A 24,000-nucleotide genomic window follows, 5' to 3' on the forward strand; every position below is an offset into this window, starting at 1 on the left:
GTTGGTTGTTCATCATTGCTAGACAGCCATTTTCAGGTCTTGCCATAGATTTAATAATATACTGTACACACACACACACCTCAGTAGATGAGCCGTAGTTCTGGAAAGGAGAATTAGAGATGAACCGATTAGTAGCATGGTAATGAAAGGATAATAACATGGGAATAGCAGAAAACTCAAGAGATCTGTGGAGGTGAGAGAGCTTTTCTTTCCCACTTAAAGAAAGAACATTCTGGTGGACTACAATATCTACTTTATCAACTCTGGATTAAAGTCCTTGCACTGAAGAAACCCCCTCTCTCCTCAATCAAAAAATTCCAATGAAAATATCTCCCTCTGAGCTGAGCAGGAGAGAGCTCCTTATTGAATAGGATGGGGGAAGGGAGGCAGCAGGAATCATAGCTCCGCCTAGTCTGGCCAGCACAGCCGAGAAGCCAGCCTCTGTGAACTGCTTGCGGGAACGGAACACGGCTAGATCGGACGTTTTCTCCCACAGAGGACGGTTCGAGGATTGCCATCACTGTTCGGAATCCGCCGTGTTTGGGGCTTTTCTAAATAACGCTTGGATCTGCGATTAAAACGGCAAGAGATGAGGGAGCAGCTACGAAAGTAAGTGGGAAATGCATCTACAGAATGAATGCAGTATGGTAGATTCAGCCTGTGTGCTGACTGTGACAATGTGCTGGCGTGCCTAGCAAGCAGCGTACAGAGGACGCAGTGGAAAGGAGGCAGAGACAGGCTGCTTGGGTAGTGTTCACCACACAGAGGCAGAGTAAGCAGTAGCAGCCAGCAGATGTGGTGGTGTTATCTAAAGCTAAACTAGCCAAACCCAGCAGGTGTTCGGGGGGGCTACAAAGCGTCCTGTCCCCCGCTAGGGCGACAGGATCCGGGGTGTTTATGGCCCTCTAGCCGGCATATCGACATGATTGTCCCGAATCCCTTCCATAATGGAGGTTCTGGAGGAGAATTCGTCATGCAGCTTGCTTTTCAACGTTTTATTTAATTATTTCCAATCATTATTTATTATCTGTGTGCGTTAACTGTTTTATTTCATAGAATATCTCCCTGTCTTCTTCTCGCCACAGTCACTGCGTCCGTCAAGCATTCCTTCACACACACAGAGGGTAAATATCACCTTGGTGTGATAGCAAGGCTGATTTCAGTGTGATTCTTTATGCAATTTAGTGTACTTGTGCGCGCGGTATATGTCCTATGTTTGGTGTTGTCACCCGGAGACGCGCCGTTCATTGTTTGCAGACGGCCTTATAAAAAGGAGCTGAGCAGCGGTCAACATTTCCAATCGCCCTGTTGGTACTCAATCACGAGGGAGTCTCTCTCTGGGCAATGAATGAAGAACGGATGTTGACTGTTATAATCACATAAATAAATGCATTACATTTATATGCACTGTTTATACCGTTGATAAAACATATGATTGTAGTCGTGAAATGTGTGCGAGGAATCGGGGGCGGGTGCAGATTTTTGGACAGAAATGTGACTGCAGGTTTTGTGCGTGTGATGTGTGTGTGTGGGCGCGCGTGCGTGCGTGACAAAATACAGCTCGAGCGTGAGATCCAAAACGCATCTTGCTTTTCTCTGCCTTTCTTTTCGTTCACCTCGACTTGGAAGAGTGTGATGTGCCTAGGCACGTTTGGGTATTCTTCTGTCGTTTGTGTGTGTGTGTGTGTCTGTGTCTCTGTGTGTGTGTGTGTGTGTGTGTGTGTGTGTGTGTGTGTGTGTGATGTGTGTGTGTGTGTGTGTGTGTGTGTGTGTGTGTGTGTGTGTGTATAAGGATCATATATCAATGCGTGTGTGGATTGTGAAGGTTTATAATTCACAGAAAGTGTTTGAGCTACAATATAGGACTACTTGTCATTAGTAAGATACTTTTATTGCTGTGTGCTATTTATAATACAGTCTATGACAGCATGTATTGGAGTTAAAGATTAGCTATTTTATTAATGCAAGAACCATAAATGATGCACACTTCATATTTCACATTTATGGGAAAAATGAAACATTCTATAATGAATTATTGAGATTCCATGTGAGTCATTCAAACATTTCTTCAAACTTGTGACAGTCTCTTCACACATATTAAGGCCTGTGTGTGTGTGTGTGTGTGTGTGTGTGTGCGTGCGTGCGTGCGTGCGTGCGTGTGGATAGTACATCCATTTATCCCACTGATATAACATCATTCTTACCTGAACACATTTTGAGGGTGTGGTCTCTCACCTGTCTGTGGACATGGGTGTGGTCTCTCACCTGTCTGTGGACATGGGTGTGGTCTCTCACCTGTCTGTGGACATGGGTGTGGTCTCCCACCTGTCTGTGGACATGGGTGTGGTCTCTCACATGGGTGTGGTCTCCAGCTGGTGGAGCTGACTGATAGGATGATGGTTTTTATTTGACACACTCTTCCCGCAGCCATGCTAGTAGTTACCTCTCAGTCTCCTTCATACTGCATTATTACCAGGTAAATGCTGCTTCACCCCACAGTGACACAGTTCAAGTGTGGTTGCACCTGCAAGTACCCAAAACAAAAAGCCTTTGAAAGGTTACATCTGTGGTTCCCAACCTGTTTCAGTTACTGTTCCACCAACTGAATTCTGCTCTGCCTGGAGTACCCCTCATGTGCATTTTACCAGGAGGCCTATGGCCTCATGAGTCTTCTCAAGTAGCCCGTGTGGAAAGGCCAAGAGTCCTAGTACCCCTGGTTGGAAACCACTTGGTTACATGATGATCTTGACACAATCCAAAAAGCAATGGTCTAAGCCACTGCATCTCAGTGCTAGAGGCGTCACTACAGACACCCTGGTTCGAATCCAAGCTGTATCACAACCGGCCATGATTGGGAGTCCCATAGGGCGGCGCTCAATTGGGCCAGCATCGTCCGGGTTTGGCCGGGGTAGTCCGTCATTGTAAATAATAATTTGTTCTTAACTGACTTGCCTAGTTAAATAAAGGTTAAATAAATCAAAAATATATGTCACATGATCTTGGATTGAGCTAAAACAAGCTATGGATAGTTGACAAGAGTTTCACCTCAGCAGTAGCAGCAGCAGATCCAATATGTCCGCTTCAGTACAATATTTACATGATGACATACAGAAGAAGACCTACTTTATTACAGCGGGCAGACAGGATATCTACTGGATTACAGCAGACAGGAGACCTACTGGATTACAGCAGACAGGAGACCTACTGGATTACAGCGGACAGACAGGAGATCTACTGGATTACAGCAGACAGACAGGAGACCTACTGGATTACAGCAGATAGACAGGAGACCTACTGGATTACAGCAGATAGACAGGAGACCTACTGGATTACAGCAGATAGACAGGAGACCTACTGGATTACAGCGGGCAGACACGAGACCTACTGGATTACAGCAGACAGGAGACCTACTGGATTACAGCAGACAGGAGACCTACTGGATTACAGCAGACAGGCGACCTACTCGATTACAGCGGGCAGACAGGAGATCTACTGTATTACAGCGGGCAGACAGGGGACCTACTGTATTACAGCGGGCAGACAGGAGATCTACTGTATTACAGCGGGCAGACAGGATACCTACTGTATTACAGCGGGCGGACAGGATACCTACTGTATTACAGCGGGCGGACAGGAGACCTACTGTATTACAGTGGGCGGACAGGAGACCTACTGTATTACAGCGGGCAGACAGGAGACCTACTGGATTACAGTGGGCGGACAGGAGACCTACTGTATTACAGCGGGCGGACAGGAGACCTACTGTATTACAGCGGGCGGACAGGAGACCTACTGTATTACAGCGGGCGGACAGGAGACCTACTGTATTACAGCGGGCGGACAGGAGACCTACTGGATTACAGCAGGCGGACAGGAGACCTACTGGATTACAGCGGGCGGACAGGAGACCTACTGGATTACAGCGGGCAGACAGGAGACCTACTGGATTACAGTGGGCGGACAGGAGACCTACTGGATTACAGCGGGCAGACAGGAGACCTACTGGATTACAGCGGGCAGACAGGAGACCTACTGGATTACAGTGGGCAGACAAGAGACCTACTGGATTACAGTGGGCAGACAGGAGACCTACTGGATTACAGCGGGCAGACAGGAGACCTACTGGATTACAGCGGGCAGACAGGAGACCTACTGGATTACAGTGGGCAGACAGGAGACCTACTGGATTACAGCGGGCAGACAGGAGACCTACTGGATTACAGCGGGCAGACAGGAGACCTACTGGATTACAGCGGGCAGACAGGAGACCTACTGGATTACAGCGGGCGGACAGGAGACCTACTGGATTACAGCGGGCGGACAGGAGACCTACTGGATTACAGCGGGCGGACAGGAGACCTACTGGATTACAGCGGGCGGACAGGAGACCTACTGGATTACAGCGGGCGGACAGGAGACCTACTGGATTACAGCGGGCAGACAGGAGACCTACTGGATTACAGCGGGCGGACAGGAGACCTACTGGATTACAGCGGGCGGACAGGAGACCTACTGGATTACAGCGGGCAGACAGGAGACCTACTGGATTACAGCTGGCAGACAGGAGACCTACTGGATTACAGCGGGCAGACAGGAGACCTACTGGATTACAGCGGGCAGACAGGAGACCTACTGGATTACAGCGGGCAGACAGGAGACCTACTGGATTACAGTGGGCAGACAGTCATGCAGGTCTTTCTAGTAAAAGAAGTTGACATCTCAATGAGACACAGATTCCTGGTCACAGAAAGGACACAGCATGAATAATGAATCTCTCTCTCGCTCTAGCTCTAGCGTGCTGACACACACACACACACACACACACACACACACACACACACACACACACACACACACACACACACACACACACACACACACACACACACACGAACACACACACACACACACACACGCTCTAGTCTCACAGTAGCTACAGTTTGCATGGCAGGTTTATTAGGATCATTACACTGCTGTTATTTTAGAGTTAGACTAGACATACCAGCTGGTTAACTGTTATTTTAGAGTTAGACTAGACATACCAGCTGGTTAACTGTTATTTTAGAGTTAGACTAGACATACCAGCTGGTTAACTGTTATTTTGGAGTTAGACTAGACATACCAGCTGGTTAACTGTTATTTTAGAGTTAGACTAGACATACCAGCTGGTTAACTGTTATTTTGGAGTTAGACTAGACATACCAGCTGGTTAACTGTTATTTTAGAGTTAGACTAGACATACCAGCTGGTTAACTGTTATTTTAGAGTTAGACTAGACATACCAGCTGGTTAACTGTTATTTTAGAGTTAGACTAGACATACCAGCTGGTTAACTGTTATTTTAGAGTTAGACTAGACATACCAGCTGGTTAACTGTTATTTTAGAGTTAGACTAGACATACCAGCTGGTTAACTGTTATTTTAGAGTTAGACTAGACATACCAGCTGGTTAACTGTTATTTTGGAGTTAGACTAGACATACCAGCTGGTTAACTGTTATTTTGGAGTTAGACTAGACATACCAGCTGGTTAACTGTTATTTTAGAGTTAGACTAGACATACCAGCTGGTTAACTGTTATTTTGGAGTTAGACTAGACATACCAGCTGGTTAACTGTTATTTTGGAGTTAGACTAGACATACCAGCTGGTTAACTGTTATTTTGGAGTTAGACTAGACATACCAGCTGGTTAACTGTTATTTTAGAGTTAGACTAGACATACCAGCTGGTTAACTGTTATTTTAGAGTTAGACTAGACATACCAGCTGGTTAACTGTTATTTTAGAGTTAGACTAGACATACCAGCTGGTTAACTGTTATTTTACAGTTAGACTAGACATACCAGCTGGTTAACTGTTATTTTAGAGTTAGACTAGACATACCAGCTGGTTAACTGCCTTGGAGAGATTCCTACAGTATCATCATGTGTTCTCACATCTGTCTTGGTTTAAGGTGGTCCTGAAATCATGGTTGGGGTCAAAGGAGCCACTTAAGCAATAAGGCACCTCTGGGGTTTGTGGTATATGGACAATATACCACAGCTAAGGGCTGTTCTTAGACACAACGCGGAGTGCCTGGACACAGCCCTTAGCAGTGGTATGTTGGCCATATATCACAAACCCCAGAGGTGCCTTATTGCTATTATAAACTGGTTACCAACGTAATTAGAGCAGTAAAAATAAATGTTTTGTCATACCCGTGGTATACGGTCTGATATACCACGGCTGTCAGTCAATCAGCATTCAGGGCTGGAACCAGCCAGGTTATAATTTAGAACATAGCCTATAGGCTACACTAGTCCAGAGTATTAGTAGAGTAGTAGTGCAACGTGAATACTCCTACTACAGTATAGTCACTATGGAAACCATTCAGTCCTTCACTCTGGCCTCTACTGAATGTCTTTTAATAACAATGACACGAATAAACATAGAATTGATAGAATGTTTAAAAATAGAAATGGTGAGAGGATCAGTCTCTTCCTGGAAATGCCTGATGGGATTACTCTCCACTTCATAGTGATGTAAAGTACTGGTGTGTTTCATATTTATATACAGGATGTACATGTATGCCTAGTGTAGACTACATGGCCTGCCTTGTGGAAGACGTCTTTTCACCTCTATGTGACAACCTGGTTACAAGGGGAAAACATTGGCTAGTATCATTTTATAGAAGGACTGGCTATGACATCATGCATACACTGAGACACACCTTCAAATCAGGGATGGTATTCTGTTACTTAGCCTAAATGCTGGTGAGATAACACCATTATATAGCCAGGGTGTGCCAGCAGAAGATTTTGCTACATGAACAACCAGGTTAATCAACATACTATGGAAGGGGCCTCCCGAGTGGCGCAGCGGTCTAAGGCTCTGCATCGCAGTGCTAGAGGCGTCACTACAGATCCGGGTTCGATCCCGGGCTGTGTCGCAGCCGGCCGCGACCAAGAGGCGGCGCACATTTGGCCCAGCGTTGTCCGGGTTAGAGGAGGGTTTGGCCTGCCGGGATGTCCCTGTACCATCGTGCGCTAGCGACTTCTGTGGTGGGCCGGGCATGTGCACGCTGACCCGGTTGCCAGTTGGACGGTGTTTCCTCCGTCACATTGGTAGCCACCCTTTGCCTTGATGGCAGCTTTGCACACTCTTGGCATTCTCTCAACCAGCTTCATGAGGTAGCCACCTGGAATGAATTTCAATTAACAGGTGGGATTTGTGGAATTTCTTTACTTTTTAATGTATTTGAGCCAATCAGTTGTGTTGTTACAAGGTAGGGGTGGTATACAGAATTTTGGTAAAAGACCAAGTACATTTTATGGCAAGAACAGCTCAAGTAAGCAAAGAGAAATGACAGTCCATCATTACTTTAAGACATGAAGAACTTTGAAAGTTTCTTCCAGTGCAGTCGCAAAAACCGAGTGATGGCGAGTGCTGCATCAGATGACCTGGCCTCCACAACCACCCGACCTCAAACCAATTGAGATGGTTTATGATGAGTTGGACTGCAGAGTGAAGGAAAAGCAACCAACAAGTGCTCTGCATATGTGGGAACTCCTTCAAAGCTGTTAGAAAATCATTCCTCATGAAGCTGGTTGAGAGAATGCCAAGAGTGTGCAAAGCTGTCATCGAGGCAAAGGGTGGCTACTTAGAAGAATCTCAGATATATAATATATTTTGATTTGTTTAACATGCATCCCAAATGACACCCTATTCCCTCTTGGTCAAAAGGAGTGCACAATAAAGGGTCATTTGGGACGTAACATTGTGTCATTTTTGTCATTGGGAACGTAACATTGACTTGACTTCTTGTCTAAACCTTCTGACGCATCACGTCTCCACACACTTCCTCATACACTCCCATACCCACTCCTGCTCTATTTTGGTCACACACATTTATTCAATCTACTTTGAGCTGGCAGCAGTGGTGAGGAGTAGGTGTGATGATGGGAGATATAGGAGAAGGAGAAAGAGGAATGGAGAGGAGGAGGTAAGGTGGAGAAGGAGGTGGAAGAGAGGAGAAGAGGAAGGGAGGTGGAAGAGAGTAGAGGAGGAGGAGGGAGAGGTGGAGGAGGAAGAGAGGAAAGGAGGAAGAGAGGAGATGTGGAGGAGAGGAGATAGGTAGTACTGTAACTAGTAGCTAACACTTTGGCTAGACTAAGTGATTTGACACAGAGTCACTGTAAAAGCAGGTGGAATTATATAACAGCTAGCTAGTTTAACTGCCGCCATACACACACACACACACACACACACACACACACACACACACACACACACACACACACACACACACACACACACACACACACACACACACACACACACACACACACTCTCCAGTGGAGCCAGCAGCGGCTGTGCTCTTTGCCAAGGTGAGAGAGGGTCATGCTGAGAGTTTTAGTCTGAATGGTGTTTGGAATGCAGGAACCATCACTCACTGTCTTTACTGTCTTCCCTGGTTATTTTACCCTGCTACACCCCACAGGACCCATCGCTGTCTTTACTGTCTTTCCTGGTTCCTTTACGCTGCTACACCCCACAGGACCAATCACTGTCTTCCCTGGTTCCTTTACCCTGCTACACCCCACAGGACCCTTTACTGTCTTCCCTGGTTCCTTTACCCTGCTACACCCCACAGGACCCTTTACTGTCTTCCCTGGTTCCTTTACCCTGCTACACCCCACAGGACCCTTTACTGTCTTCCCTGGTTCCTTTACCCTGCTTCACCCCACAGGACCCTTTACTGTCTTCCCTGGTTCCTTTACCCTGCTACACCCCATAGGACACTTTACTGTCTTCCCTGGTCCCTTTACCCTGCTTCACCCCACAGGACCAATCGCTGTCTTTACTGTCTTCCCTGGTTCCTTTACCCTGCTTCACCCCACAGGACCAATCGCTGTCTTCCCTGGTTCCTTTACCCTGCTACACCCCACAGGACCCTTTACTGTCTTCCCTGGTTCCTTTACCCTGCTACACCCCACAGGACCAATCGCTGTCTTCCCTGGTTCCTTTACCCTGCTACACCCCACAGGACCCTTTACTGTCTTCCCTGGTTCCTTTACCCTGCTACACCCCACAGGACCCTTTACTGTCTTCCCTGGTTCCTTTACCCTGCTACACCCCATAGGACACTTTACTGTCTTCCCTGGTTCCTTTACCCTGCTACACCCCACAGGACCCTTTACTGTCTTCCCTGGTTCCTTTACCCTGCTACACCCCATAGGACCCTTTACTGTCTTCCCTGGTTCCTTTACCCTGCTACACCCCATAGGACCCTTTACTGTCTTCCCTGGTTCCTTTACCCTGCTACACCCCATAGGACCCTTTACTGTCTTCCCTGGTTCCTTTACCCTGCTACACCCCATAGGACACTTTACTGTCTTTCCTGGTCCCTTTACCCTGCTACACCCCACAGGACCCTTTACTGTCTTCCCTGGTTCCTTTACCCTGCTACACCCCACAGGACCCTTTACTGTCTTTACTGTCTTCCCTGGTTCCTTTACCCTGCTTCACCCCACAGGACCCTTTACTGTCTTCCCTGGTTCCTTTACCCTGCTACACCCCATAGGACCCTTTACTGTCTTTACTGTCTTCCCTGGTTCCTTTACCCTGCTTCACCCCACAGGACCCTTTACTGTCTTCCCTGGTTCCTTTACCCTGCTACACCCCACAGGACCCTTTACTGTCTTCCCTGGTTCCTTTACCCTGCTACACCCCATAGGACCCTTTACTGTCTTCCCTGGTTCCTTTACCCTGCTACACCCCATAGGACACTTTACTGTCTTCCCTGGTTCCTTTACCCTGCTACACCCCACAGGACCAATCGCTGTCTTCCCTGGTTCCTTTACCCTGCTACACCCCATAGGACACTTTACTGTCTTCCCTGGTTCCTTTACCCTGCTACACCCCATAGGACCCTTTACTGTCTTCCCTGGTCCCTTTACCCTGCTACACCCCACAGGACCCTTTACTGTCTTCCCTGGTTCCTTTACCCTGCTACACCCCATAGGACACTTTACTGTCTTTCCTGGTCCCTTTATCCTGCTACACCCCATAGGACACTTTACTGTCTTCCCTGGTTCCTTTACCCTGCTACACCCCACAGGACACTTTACTGTCTTCCCTGGTTCCTTTACCCTGCTACACCCCACAGGACCCTTTACTGTCTTCCCTGGTTCCTTTACCCTGCTACACCCCATAGGACCCTTTACTGTCTTCCCTGGTTCCTTTACCCTGCTACACCCCATAGGACCCTTTACTGTCTTCCCTGGTTCCTTTACCCTGCTACACCCCACAGGACCCATCACTGTCTTCCCTGGTTCCTTTACCCTGCTACACCCCACAGGACCCTTTACTGTCTTCCCTGGTTCCTTTACCCTGCTACACCCCATAGGACACTTTACTGTCTTCCCTGGTTCCTTTACCCTGCTACACCCCATAGGACCCTTTACTGTCTTCCCTGGTTCCTTTACCCTGCTACACCCCATAGGACACTTTACTGTCTTTACTGTCTTCCCTGGTTCCTTTACCCTGCTACACCCCATAGGACACTTTACTGTCTTTACTGTCTTCCCTGGTTCCTTTACCCTGCTTCACCCCATAGGACACTTTACTGTCTTTACTGTCTTCCCTGGTTCCTTTACCCTGCTACACCCCACAGGACCCTTTACTGTCTTCCCTGGTTCCTTTACCCTGCTACACCCCATAGGACACTTTACTGTCTTCCCTGGTTCCTTTACCCTGCTACACCCCACAGGACCCTTTACTGTCTTCCCTGGTCCCTTTACCCTGCTTCACCCCATAGGACACTTTACTGTCTTTACTGTCTTCCCTGGTTCCTTTACCCTGCTACACCCCATAGGACCCTTTACTGTCTTCCCTGGTTCCTTTACCCTGCTACACCCCACAGGACCCTTTACTGTCTTCCCTGGTTCCTTTACCCTGCTACACCCCATAGGACACTTTACTGTCTTTACTGTCTTCCCTGGTTCCTTTACCCTGCTACACCCCATAGGACACTTTACTGTCTTTACTGTCTTCCCTGGTTCCTTTACCCTGCTTCACCCCATAGGACACTTTACTGTCTTTACTGTCTTCCCTGGTTCCTTTACCCTGCTACACCCCACAGGACCCTTTACTGTCTTCCCTGGTCCCTTTACCCTGCTACACCCCATAGGACACTTTACTGTCTTCCCTGGTTCCTTTACCCTGCTACACCCCATAGGACACTTTACTGTCTTCCCTGGTTCCTTTACCCTGCTACACCCCATAGGACACTTTACTGTCTTTACTGTCTTCCCTGGTCCCTTTACCCTGCTTCACCCCACAGGACCCTTTACTGTCTTCCCTGGTCCCTTTACCCTGCTTCACCCCACAGGACCCATCACTGTCTTCCCTGGTCCCTTTACCCTGCTTCACCCCACAGGACCCTTTACTGTCTTCCCTGGTTCCTTTACCCTGCTACACCCCATAGGACCCTTTACTGTCTTCCCTGGTTCCTTTACCCTGCTACACCCCATAGGACACTTTACTGTCTTCCCTGGTCCCTTTACCCTGCTACACCCCATAGGACACTTTACTGTCTTCCCTGGTTCCTTTACCCTGCTACACCCCACAGGACACTTTACTGTCTTTACTGTCTTCCCTGGTTCCTTTACCCTGCTTCACCCCACAGGACCAATCGCTGTCTTCCCTGGTTCCTTTACCCTGCTACACCCCACAGGACCCTTTACTGTCTTCCCTGGTCCCTTTACCCTGCTTCACCCCACAGGACACTTTACTGTCTTTACTGTCTTCCCTGGTTCCTTTACCCTGCTACACCCCACAGGACCCTTTACTGTCTTCCCTGGTCCCTTTACCCTGCTACACCCCATAGGACACTTTACTGTCTTTACTGTCTTCCCTGGTTCCTTTACCCTGCTTCACCCCACAGGACCAATCGCTGTCTTCCCTGGTTCCTTTACCCTGCTTCACCCCACAGGACCAATCGCTGTCTTCCCTGGTCCCTTTACCCTGCTTCACCCCACAGGACCCTTTACTGTCTTCCCTGGTTCCTTTACCCTGCTACACCCCACAGGACCCATCGCTGTCTTCCCTGGTTCCTTTACCCTGCTTCACCCCACAGGACCAATCGCTGTCTTCCCTGGTTCCTTTACCCTGCTTCACCCCACAGGACCAATCGCTGTCTTCCCTGGTCCCTTTACCCTGCTTCACCCCACAGGACCAATCGCTGTCTTCCCTGGTCCCTTTACCCTGCTTCACCCCACAGGACCCTTTACTGTCTTCCCTGGTTCCTTTACCCTGCTTCACCCCACAGGACCAATCGCTGTCTTCCCTGGTTCCTTTACCCTGCTTCACCCCATAGGACCCTTTACTGTCTTCCCTGGTCCCTTTACCCTGCTACACCCCACAGGACCCTTTACTGTCTTCCCTGGTTCCTTTACCCTGCTACACCCCATAGGACACTTTACTGTCTTCCCTGGTCCCTTTACCCTGCTACACCCCATAGGACACTTTACTGTCTTTACTGTCTTCCCTGGTTATTTTACCCTGCTACACCCCACAGGACCCATCGCTGTCTTTACTGTCTTTCCTGGTTCCTTTACCCTGCTACACCCCACAGGACCAATCACTGTCTTCCCTGGTTCCTTTACCCTGCTACACCCCACAGGACCCTTTACTGTCTTCCCTGGTTCCTTTACCCTGCTACACCCCATAGGACCCTTTACTGTCTTCCCTGGTTCCTTTACCCTGCTACACCCCACAGGACCCTTTACTGTCTTCCCTGGTCCCTTTACCCTGCTACACCCCATAGGACCCTTTACTGTCTTCCCTGGTCCCTTTACCCTGCTACACCCCATAGGACCCTTTACTGTCTTCCCTGGTCCCTTTACCCTGCTTCACCCCATAGGACCCTTTACTGTCTTCCCTGGTTCCTTTACCCTGCTACACCCCACAGGACCCATCACTGTCTTCCCTGGTTCCTTTACCCTGCTACACCCCATAGGACCCTTTACTGTCTTCCCTGGTCCCTTTACCCTGCTACACCCCATAGGACCCTTTACTGTCTTCCCTGGTCCCTTTACCCTGCTACACCCCACAGGACCCTTTACTGTCTTCCCTGGTTCCTTTACCCTGCTTCACCCCACAGGACCCTTTACTGTCTTCCCTGGTCCCTTTACCCTGCTTCACCCCACAGGACCCATCACTGTCTTCCCTGGTTCCTTTACCCTGCTACACCCCATAGGACCCTTTACTGTCTTCCCTGGTCCCTTTACCCTGCTACACCCCACAGGACCCTTTACTGTCTTCCCTGGTTCCTTTACCCTGCTTCACCCCACAGGACCCTTTACTGTCTTCCCTGGTCCCTTTACCCTGCTTCACCCCACAGGACCCATCACTGTCTTCCCTGGTTCCTTTACCCTGCTACACCCCACAGGACCCTTTACTGTCTTCCCTGGTTCCTTTACCCTGCTTCACCCCACAGGACCCTTTACTGTCTTCCCTGGTCCCTTTACCCTGCTTCACCCCACAGGACCCATCACTGTCTTCCCTGGTTCCTTTACCCTGCTTCACCCCATAGGACCTTTTACTGTCTTTACTGTCTTCCCTAGTTCCTTCACCCCACAGACACACACACACAATCAGTGTGTACACGGCGTCACGTGATATAACCCCTTTGTGTACTCTCTGCAGTCAACATGTCTCTTGCGCTGTGTGTGTGTGTATATTCAGGTATGTGGACAGATAGGACTCTACCTGTGCAGAGCACATGCCCCTTTGCCCTTCCAATCTCCAAAGTGTCCTTTTGGGTGGTGGTAGAAATTCACACACTCATATTTGTTGTTGTTGTTCTGAACCCACTGCCTGCAAGTCGTCGTGTTAACTGTAGCATATGGTAGGATTATTAAAGTGAATAAGACTGAAGCCTTTGAGGCTAAGGGTTCTTTATTTGTGTCATTTAATTTGCCTTTAAGATGTGTCCATCTATTGCTTCTATGGAACTAAATAATCAATGTCATAATTGCTTAATGAGCTGTTGCAGAAAACTTTTTTGGACCCTAAAAGTTCTGTGCATGGCCCTGATTGTATTGAACTCTGTATTCTCCTGACCTCTCCTCCAGCCACCAGACACAGACAACATGCTGGGACCATCCCAAGATGGCCGACCTCTACCAGTCTCTGGGTAAGAGGTCCACATACAGTGGACCAACAGACAAATTGAACCTTTGTCAAGTAGGAACTATTTCAGATGCACTTGATTAGGTTTGCCCTGTATAGGGTTGCAAAATTCAGTGAACTTTCAATAAATTCCCTGTTTTCCCAGACATCCCGGTTGGATTTCCTGCTTATTCCCTTCTGATTCCTGGAATCCTCCAACTAGGATTTGGGGAAAACCAGAGAATTTATTGAAAGTTTCTGAAATTTTGCAACCCTAGCTCTATACAATTGTATTTTACTGTACCAAAAGTGTGAGCGAGCTACATCAAGTCAAGTAGCAGGCCTATGGCTGATTATGGATGGAGATAGCCATGTTTTACAGTGTATTTAGTTTTAGTGACTGTCTCTCCATGTGTCTCTGCAGCCGACCTGAACAACGTGCGTTTCTCAGCCTACCGGACAGCCATGAAGCTGAGGCGCCTGCAGAAAGCTCTCTGTCGTAAGTCCAGCCCCCTCACCGAGTCACCGCCCAAAACTATCTCATCTCTTCCATCAGCCCTCCAGCCCCCTCACCGAGTCACCACCCAAAACTATCTCATCTCCTCCATCAGCCCTCCAGCCCCCTCACAGAGTCACCGCCCAAAACTATCTCATCTCCTCCATCAGCCCTCAGAGTTACTGTCCTACAGTACCTCCTCTACTCCATCACCCCTCAGAGTTACTGTCCTACAGTACCTCCTCTACTCCATCACCCCTCACAGAGTCACTGTCCTACAGTACCTCCTCTACTCCATCACCCCTCAGAGTTACTGTCCTACAGTACCTCCTCTACTCCATCACCCCTCACAGAGTCACTGTCCTACAGTACCTCTCTACTCCATCACCCCTCAGAGTTACTGTCCTACAGTACCTCCTCTACTCCATCACCCCTCACAGAGTCACTGTCCTACAGTACCTCTCTACTCCATCACCCCTCACAGAGTTACTGTCCTACAGTACCTGCTCTACTCCATCACCCTCTCGTCCGTTGTCCTCCCCTCACACTCTACATCACTCACTCATTCATCATCCCTCAGTCTCTCACCCACTCTTTCATTTCCGCCAAGCACTATTACACATCAGTTACTCTGTTGCACATCAGTTACTCTGTTACACATCAGTTACTCTGTTACACATCAGTTACACATCAGTTACTCTGTTACACATCAGTTACTCTGTTACACATCAGTTACTCTGTTATACATCAGTTACTCTGTTGCACATCAGTTACTCTGTTACACATCAGTTACTCTGTTACACATCAGTTACTCTGTTGAACATCAGTTACTCTGTTACACATCAGTTACTCTGTTATACATCACTTACTCTGTTACACATCAGTTACACATCAGTTACACATCCGTTACTCTGTTGCACATCAGTTACTATGTCACACATCAGTTACTCTGTTGCACATCAGTTACTCTGTTACACATCAGTTACTCTGTTACACATCAGTTACTCTGTTGCACATCAGATACTCTGTACACATCAGTTACTCTGTTACACATCAGTTACTCTGTTACACATCAGTTACTCTGTTGCACATCAGTTACTCTGTTGCACATCAGATACACATCAGTTACTCTGTTACACATCAGTTACTCAGTAACTCCCTCCCTCCCTCATCTCGTCTCCTCCTCTCTTCCCCTCCCTCGCTCATCTCCTCCACTCCTCCTCTCTCCCTCCCTCATCTCCTCCACTCCTCTCCCCCCTCCCACATCTCCTCCACTCCTCTCTCCCGTCCCTCATCTCCTCCCCTCCTCTCTCATCTCCTCCTCTCCTCTCTCCCCTCCCTCATCTCCTCCCCTCCTCTCTCCCCTCCCTCATCTCCTCCCCTCCTCCATCTCCTCCTCTCCTCTCTGCCCTCCCTCATCTCCTCCTCTCCTCTCTCCCCTCCCTCATCTCCTCCTCTCCTCTCTTCCCTCCCTCATCTCCTCCCTTCCTCTCTCCCCTCCCTCATCTCCTCCCCTCCTCTCTCCCCTCCCTCATCTCCTCCACTCCTCTCTCCCCTCCCTCATCTCCTCCACTCCTCTCCTCTCTCCTCCCTCCTCTCCTCTCCAGTGGACCTCCTGGGTATGCCCGCAGCGTGTGAGGTCTTTGAGCAGCATGGCCTGAAGCAGAATGAGCAGCTGATGGACATCATGCAGGTGATGACGTGTCTGACCAGCCTCTATGAGAAACTGGACCAGCAGCATGGGAACCTGGTCAACGTCCCGCTGTGTGTCGACATGTGTCTCAACTGGCTGCTCAATGTTTACGACACGTACGTATAGTGCACAACACTCACGACACGTCCCTAACGACGAGTCCCTAACGACATGTACGTATAGTGCACAACACTCACGACACGTCCCTAACGACGAGTCCCTAACGACATGTACGTATAGTGCACAACACTCACGACACGTCCCTAACGACGAGTCCCTAACGACGAGTCCCTAACGACATGTACGTATAGTGCACAACACTCACGACACGTCCCTAACGACGAGTCCCTAACGACGAGTCCCTAACGACATGTACGTATAGTGCACAACACTCACGACACGTCCCTAACGACGAGTCCCTAATGACATGTACGTATAGTGCACAACACTCACGACACGTCCCTAACGACGAGTCCCTAACGACGAGTCCCTAACGACACGTACGTATAGTACACAACACTCACGACACGTCCCTAACGACGCGTCCCTAACGACGAGTCCCTAACGACGCGTCCCTAACGACGAGTCCCTAACAACATGTACGTATAGTACACAACACTCACGACACGTCCCTAACGACGCGTCCCTAACGACACGTCCCTAACGACGAGTCCCTAACGACATGTACGTATAGTGCACCCCACTCACGACACGTCCCTAACGACGAGTCCCTAACGACATGTACGTATAGTGCACAACACTCACGACACGTCCCTAACGACGAGTCCCTAACGACGAGTCCCTAACGACATGTACGTATAGTGCACAACACTCACGACACGTCCCTAACGACGAGTCCCTAACGACATGTACGTATAGTGCACAACACTCACGACACGTCCCTAACGACGAGTCCCTAACGACATGTACGTATAGTGCACAACACTCACGACACGTCCCTAACGACGAGTCCCTAACGACGAGACCCTAACGACGAGTCCCTAACGACATGTACGTATAGTGCACAACACTCACGACACGTCCCTAACGACGAGTCCCTAATGACATGTACGTATAGTGCACAACACTCACGACACGTCCCTAACGACGAGTCCCTAACGACGAGTCCCTAACGACACGTACGTATAGTACACAACACTCACGACACGTCCCTAACGACGCGTCCCTAACGACGAGTCCCTAACGACGCGTCCCTAACGACGAGTCCCTAACAACATGTACGTATAGTACACAACACTCACGACACGTCCCTAACGACGCGTCCCTAACGACGAGTCCCTAACGACGCGTCCCTAACGACATGTACGTATAGTACACAACACTCACGACACGTCCCTAACGACGCGTCCCTAACGACATGTACGTATAGTGCACAACACTCACGACACGTCCCTAACGACACGTCCCTAACGACGAGTCCCTAACGACGCGTCCCTAACGACGATTCCCTAACAACATGTACGTATAGTACACAACACTCACGACACGTCCCTAACGACGCGTCCCTAACGACGAGTCCCTAACGACATGTACGTATAGTACACAACACTCACGACACGTCCCTAACGACGCGTCCCTAACGACGCGTCCCTAACGACATGTACGTATAGTGCACAACACTCACGACACGTCCCTAACGACGAGTCCCTAACGACATGTACGTATAGTGCACAACACTCACGACACGTCCCTATCGACTCGTCCCTAACGACACGTCCCTAACGACACTCACTGATTGATGAGTATCTGATTGATTGATATGATCGATTGATATGATTGACTAATATGATTGACTGATATGATTGATTAATATGATTGATTGACATCTGATTTATTGTTATGATTGATTGGTTTCACAGAGGAAGAAGTGGAAAAATCAGAACTCTGTCTTTCAAAACCGGCATCATCTCACTCTGCAAAGCACACCTGGAAGACAAATACAGATGTAAGTAGTGACTGATCTTTATATTACCTCACCTGGAAGACAAATACAGATGTAAGTAGTGACTGATCTTTATATTACCTCACCTGGAAGACAAATACAGATGGAAGTAGTGACTGATCTTTATATTACCTCACCTGGAAGACAAATACAGATGTAAGTAGTGACTGATCTTTATATTACCTCACCTGGAAGACAAATACAGATGGAAGTAGTGACTGATCTTTATATTACCTCACCTGGAAGACAAATACAGATGGAAGTAGTGACTGATCTTTATATTACCTCATCTGGAGGACAAATACAGATGGAAGTAGTGACTGATCTTTATATTACCTCACCTGGAAGACAAATACAGATGGAAGTAGTGACTGATCTTTATATTACCTCACCTGGAGGACAAATACAGATGGAAGTAGTGACTGATCTTTATATTACCTCACCTGGAGGACAAATACAGATGTAAGTAGTGACTGATCTTTATATTACCTCACCTGGAGGACAAATACAGATGGAAGTAGTGACTGATCTTTATATTACCTCACCTGGAAGACAAATACAGATGGAAGTAGTGACTGATCTTTATATTACCTCACCTGGAGGACAAATACAGATGGAAGTAGTGACTGATCTTTATATTACCTCACCTGGAGGACAAATACAGATGGAAGTAGTGACTGATCTTTATATTAGCAGCAAACTTGGCACCACATAGTGTAAAAACCCATGGCCAGATTGTTGATTTGATTGTAGATTTTCATGCATCAAGTTGGCATAAGACCTCTCCAAACAGCTGTGTGTTGTTGGTATAACTAGTATATAGAGACAGTGTCCATGTGGTCTAGTCTGTTAGTATGTTAGTATAACTAGTATATAGAGACAGTGTCCATGTGGTCTAGTCTGTTAGTATGTTAGTATAACTAGTATATAGAGACAGTGTCCATGTGGTCTAGTCTGTTAGTATGTTAGTATAACTAGTATATGGAGACAGTGTCCATGTGGTCTAGTCTGTTAGTATGTTAGTATATCTAGTATATAGAGACAGTATCCATGTGGTCTAGTCTGTTAGTATGTTAGTATAACTAGTATATAGAGACAGTGTCCATGTGGTCTAGTCTGTTAGTATGTTAGTATAACTAGTATATAGAGACAGTGTCCATGTGGTCTAGTCTGTTAGTATGTTAGTATAACTAGTATATAGAGACAGTGTCCATGTGGTCTAGTCTGTTAGTATGTTAGTATAACTAGTATATAGAGACAGTGTCCATGTGGTCTAGTCTGTTAGTATGTTAGTATAACTAGTATATAGAGACAGTGTCCATGTGGTCTAGTCTGTTAGTATGTTAGTATAACTAGTATATAGAGACAGTGTCCATGTGGTCTAGTCTGTTAGTATGTTAGTATAACTAGTATATAGAGACAGTGTCCATGTGGTCTAGTCTGTTAGTATGTTAGTATAACTAGTATATAGAGACAGTGTCCATGTGGTCTAGTCTGTTAGTATGTTAGTATAACTAGTATATAGAGACAGTGTCCATGTGGTCTAGTCTGTTTGTATGTTGGTATGTATCTCTTGACTTGGGTATTTACCTCTCTCCATTGCTCGCTGCATCCCTCCCCCTCCCTCCCTCTCTCTCTCCCCCACCTCTATCAGTCCTGTTCCGCCAGGTAGCCAGTGCTACAGGGTTCTGTGACCAGCGGAGGCTGGGTCTTCTCCTCCATGATTCCATCCAGATCCCCCGTCAGCTGGGAGAGGTGGCCTCCTTCGGGGGCTCCAACATTGAGCCCAGCGTCCGCAGCTGCTTCCAGTTTGTATGTGAAGCTAGTAGCTGTGGTCCTAGCTATACACACACACACACACACACACACACACACACACACACACACACACACACACACACACACACACACACACACACACACACACAGCACGGACGCACATACACACATGCTCTCACGCACGCACACACATGCTTACACACACACAAACAATGTACATATAACATACAGGCGTATAAACTACCTCACATTCCACACTACTGTGCTAAGCACATTCTGCAGATCACATGCATTTAATGGAAAACCATACCATGCACTGTGGGAAAATGTCTGACAAAGTGTCTCTTTAGGTAGAGATAGAGTCATTTGTATTTAATCAGTAGGTCTATACATTGCACTCTGAAAATACCATACAAAAAAAGATTAGAATAAAAAAATTGAAAAAAGGACATCAGACAGGACTGCTGTGAAGATCTGAGTTGGAATCATCTTTCTAGATTATCCACAGCAGCCATTTTAGCCAAAGTACATCTGTTAGCCTGCTAGCTAGGTTAGCCAAAGAACATATGTTAGCCTGCTAGCTATGTTAGCCAAAGATCATATGTTAGCCTGCTAGCTAGGTTAGCCAAAGAACATATGTTAGCCTGCTAGCTATGTTAGCCAAAGATCATATGTTAGCCTGCTAGCTATGTTAGCCAAAGTACATATTTTAGCCTGCTAGCTAGGTTAGCCAAAGAACATATGTTAGCCTGCTAGCTATGTTAGCCAAAGAACACATGTTAGCCTGCTAGCTATGTTAGCCAAAGTACATACGTTAGCCTGCTAGCTAGGTTAGCCAAAGTACATATGTTAGCCTGATATCTATAGCCTAATGAAACACCATACTGAATGTGTTAGCCAAAGTATATATGTTAGCCTGGTGGCTATGTTAGCCAACGTACACCTGTTAGCCTGGTAGCTATAGTGAATCACCATACTGAATGTGTTAGCCACAGTACATCTGTTAGCCTACAAGCTATAGTGAATCAATATACTGAATGTGTTAGCCAAAGTACATCTGTTACCCTGCTGTCTAGGTTAGCCAAAGTACATATGTTAGCCTGATATCTATGTTAGCCAAAATACATATGTTAGCCTGCTAGCTATAGTGAATAACCATACTGAATGTGTTAGCCAAAGTACATCACTTAGCCTGCTAGCTATTGTGAATAACCATACTGAATGCGTTAGCCACAGTAAATCTATTACCCTATGGTGATCTGTAATCTATGGTCCATCTGTCAGCCAGTGGAAATAACTTCTCTACAGTCATCACTGCATCTGTTTCCAGCAGTAAATATGGCCATGGGAAAATATGTAGAGTGGAATGGAAAACCCCTGCTTTACAATCCAGGAGAAAACAGTAGCCTGAGAGTTTGTAGTTCTGTATTATTTTAAACTGGTAAAACAGCTTGTTTGTCCTAGAGTAATATAACACTTTATACATATCTTATACATATTTAGACTGTAAATACCACTGGTTTGTCCTATTAGTCAAACCTTCCCTCTTGCTGACCGTAGCTCTTCCAAAATTGGTTGTATGTGTGTTAAACTATTTCTAATAGGCCAATAACAAGCCAGAGCTGGAGGCTGCTATGTTCCTGATTGGTTATGTATTCTACTTCCTGTCTAACAGGCCAATAACAAGCCAGAGCTGGAAGCTGCTATGTTCCTGGACTGGATGCGTCTGGAGCCTCAGTCGATGGTGTGGCTGCCTGTCTTACACCGTGTGGCGGCTGCTGAGACAGCCAAACATCAGGCCAAGTGTAACATCTGCAAGGAGTGTCCTATCATCGGCTTCAGGTAGACAGACAGACAGACAGACAGACAGACAGACAGACAGACAGACAGACAGACAGACAGACAGACAGACAGACAGGCTCTCCCTTTCTTTCTCTCTTGTTTCTTCTCAGTAGCCTTCTCTATCTCCAAGGCAAGTCTCAAATCACACCCTATTCCCCATAGGTAGTGCACTACTTTTGACCATTGTCTATATTGGGCGGCCACAATTGGGCTCTGGTCATAAGTAGTGCACTGTTTAGGGTGTCATTGAGCTGTAGCCTCAGATTTTTCAAGCCCCTTTATTCAATCCCAAAGTTGATCCCAGGAACACAACTCCCTGACATCAACCTCAACCTTGAAGTTCACCTGACCTCTGTCCTCCCCCAGTGTCCCCTCTCTCTGTTTAACCTCTGTCCTCCCCCAGTGTCCCCTCTCTCTGTTTAACCTCTGTCCTCCCCCAGTGTCCCCTCTCTCTGTTTAACCTCTGTCCTCCCCCAGTGTCCCCTCTCTCTGTTTAACCTCTGTCTTCCCCCAGTGTCCCCTCTCTCTGTTTAACCTCTGTCCTCCCCCAGTGTCCCCTCTCTCTGTTTAACCTCTGTCCTCCCCCAGTGTCCCCTCTCTCTGTTTAACCTCTGTCCTCCCCCAGTGTCCCCTCTCTCTGTTTAACCTCTGTCCTCCCCCAGTGTCCCCTCTCTCTGTTTAACCTCTGTCCTCCCCCAGTGTCCCCTCTCTCTGTTTAACCTCTGTCCTCCCCCAGTGTCCCCTCGCTCTGTTTAACCTCTGTCCTCCCCCAGTGTCCCCTCTCTCTGTGTAACCTCTGTCCTCCCCCAGTGTCCCCTCTCTCTGTTTAACCTCTGTCCTCCCCCAGTGTCCCCTCTCTCTGTTTAACCTCTGTCCTTCCCCAGTGTCCCCTCTCTCTGTTTAACCTCTGTCTTCCCCCAGTGTCCCCTCTCTCTGTTTAACCTCTGTCCTTCCCCAGTGTCCCCTCTCTCTGTTTAACCTCTGTCTTCCCCCAGTGTCCCCTCTCTCTGTTTAACCTCTGTCTTCCCCCAGTGTCCCCTCTCTCTGTTTAACCTCTGTCCTCCCCCAGTGTCCCCTCTCTCTGTTTAACCCTGTCTATCTCTCTGTGTAACCTCTGTCCCTGTCTATCTCTCTGTGTAACCTCTGTCCCTGTGTATCTCTCTGTGTAACCTCTGTCCCTGTCTACCTCTCTGTGTAACCTCTGTCCCTGTCTACCTTTCTGTGTAACCTCTGTCCCTGTCTACCTCTCTGTGTAACCTCTGTCCCTGTGTATCTCTCTGTGTAACCTCTGTCCCTGTCTATCTCTCTGTGTAACCTCTGTCCCTGTGTATCTCTCTGTGTAACCTCTGTCCCTGTCTACCTCTCTGTGTAACCTCTGTCCCTGTGTATCTCTCTGTGTAACCTCTGTCCCTGTGTATCTCTCTGTGTAACCTCTGTCCCTGTGTATCTCTCTGTGTAACCTCTGTCCCTGTCTACCTTTCTGTGTAACCTCTGTCCCTGTCTACCTCTCTGTGTAACCTCTGTCCCTGTCTGCCTCTCTTCATCAGGTACCGGAGCTTAAAGCATTTTAACTATGATATCTGTCAAAGCTGCTTCTTCTCTGGCCGTGTAGCTAAGGGACACAAGATGCAATACCCCATGGTGGAGTACTGTACACCGGTATGTATACACTGTGTGTGTGTGTGTGTGTGTGTGTGTGTGTGTGTGTGTGTGTGTGTGTGTGTGTGTGTGTGTGTGTGTGTGTGTGTGTGTGTGTGTGTGTGGTGGTGTATTTATAACAGAGGGTAAATAAATCCCTGTGTTTGCTGGGCCATGAACCTGTAACGAGGAAGTCAGTGTGTGTGTGTGTGTGTGTGTGTGTGTGTGATTATGTATGGGTGTCTGTGTGTGTGTCTGTGTGTATGTGTGTTTGGGCGTGTCACTGTGTGTGTTGTGGATCTGTAGACCAGGGCTGTGAACAAGGGGTCTTTGTTCTGTGTCTGTGTGTATGTGTGTGTTTATGTATGGGTGTCTGTGTGTGTGTCTGTGTGTGTGTTTATGTGTGTGTGTGTTTATGTGTGTCTATGTGTGTGTG

At 47.7% G+C, this 24,000-nt stretch overlaps 1 protein-coding gene across 16 annotated transcripts in view; it reads left to right on the plus strand.

Annotated features, from left to right (window-relative positions):
* Positions 1–24,000, plus strand: part of LOC106592409 (dystrophin) — a 395,558-nt gene that overhangs the window by 348,051 nt on the left and 23,507 nt on the right. For 15 of the 16 annotated variants that reach the window (XM_045699454.1, XM_045699451.1, XM_045699449.1 and 12 more), the window contains 7 exons: positions 14,117–14,178; positions 14,578–14,652; positions 16,257–16,458; positions 18,223–18,308; positions 19,960–20,117; positions 21,760–21,926; positions 23,474–23,585. In XM_045699454.1, the coding sequence (XP_045555410.1) occupies positions 14,117–14,178; positions 14,578–14,652; positions 16,257–16,458; positions 18,223–18,308; positions 19,960–20,117; positions 21,760–21,926; positions 23,474–23,585 (862 nt within the window). Of the gene's footprint in view, positions 1–400; positions 610–14,116; positions 14,179–14,577; positions 14,653–16,256; positions 16,459–18,222; positions 18,309–19,959; positions 20,118–21,759; positions 21,927–23,473; positions 23,586–24,000 lie in introns of those variants that run through there. The other variant, XM_045699462.1, reaches the window with a different exon arrangement.

This window comes from Salmo salar, chromosome ssa17 (genome assembly GCF_905237065.1).
Source record: "Salmo salar chromosome ssa17, Ssal_v3.1, whole genome shotgun sequence".
NCBI lineage: Eukaryota > Metazoa > Chordata > Actinopteri > Salmoniformes > Salmonidae > Salmo > Salmo salar.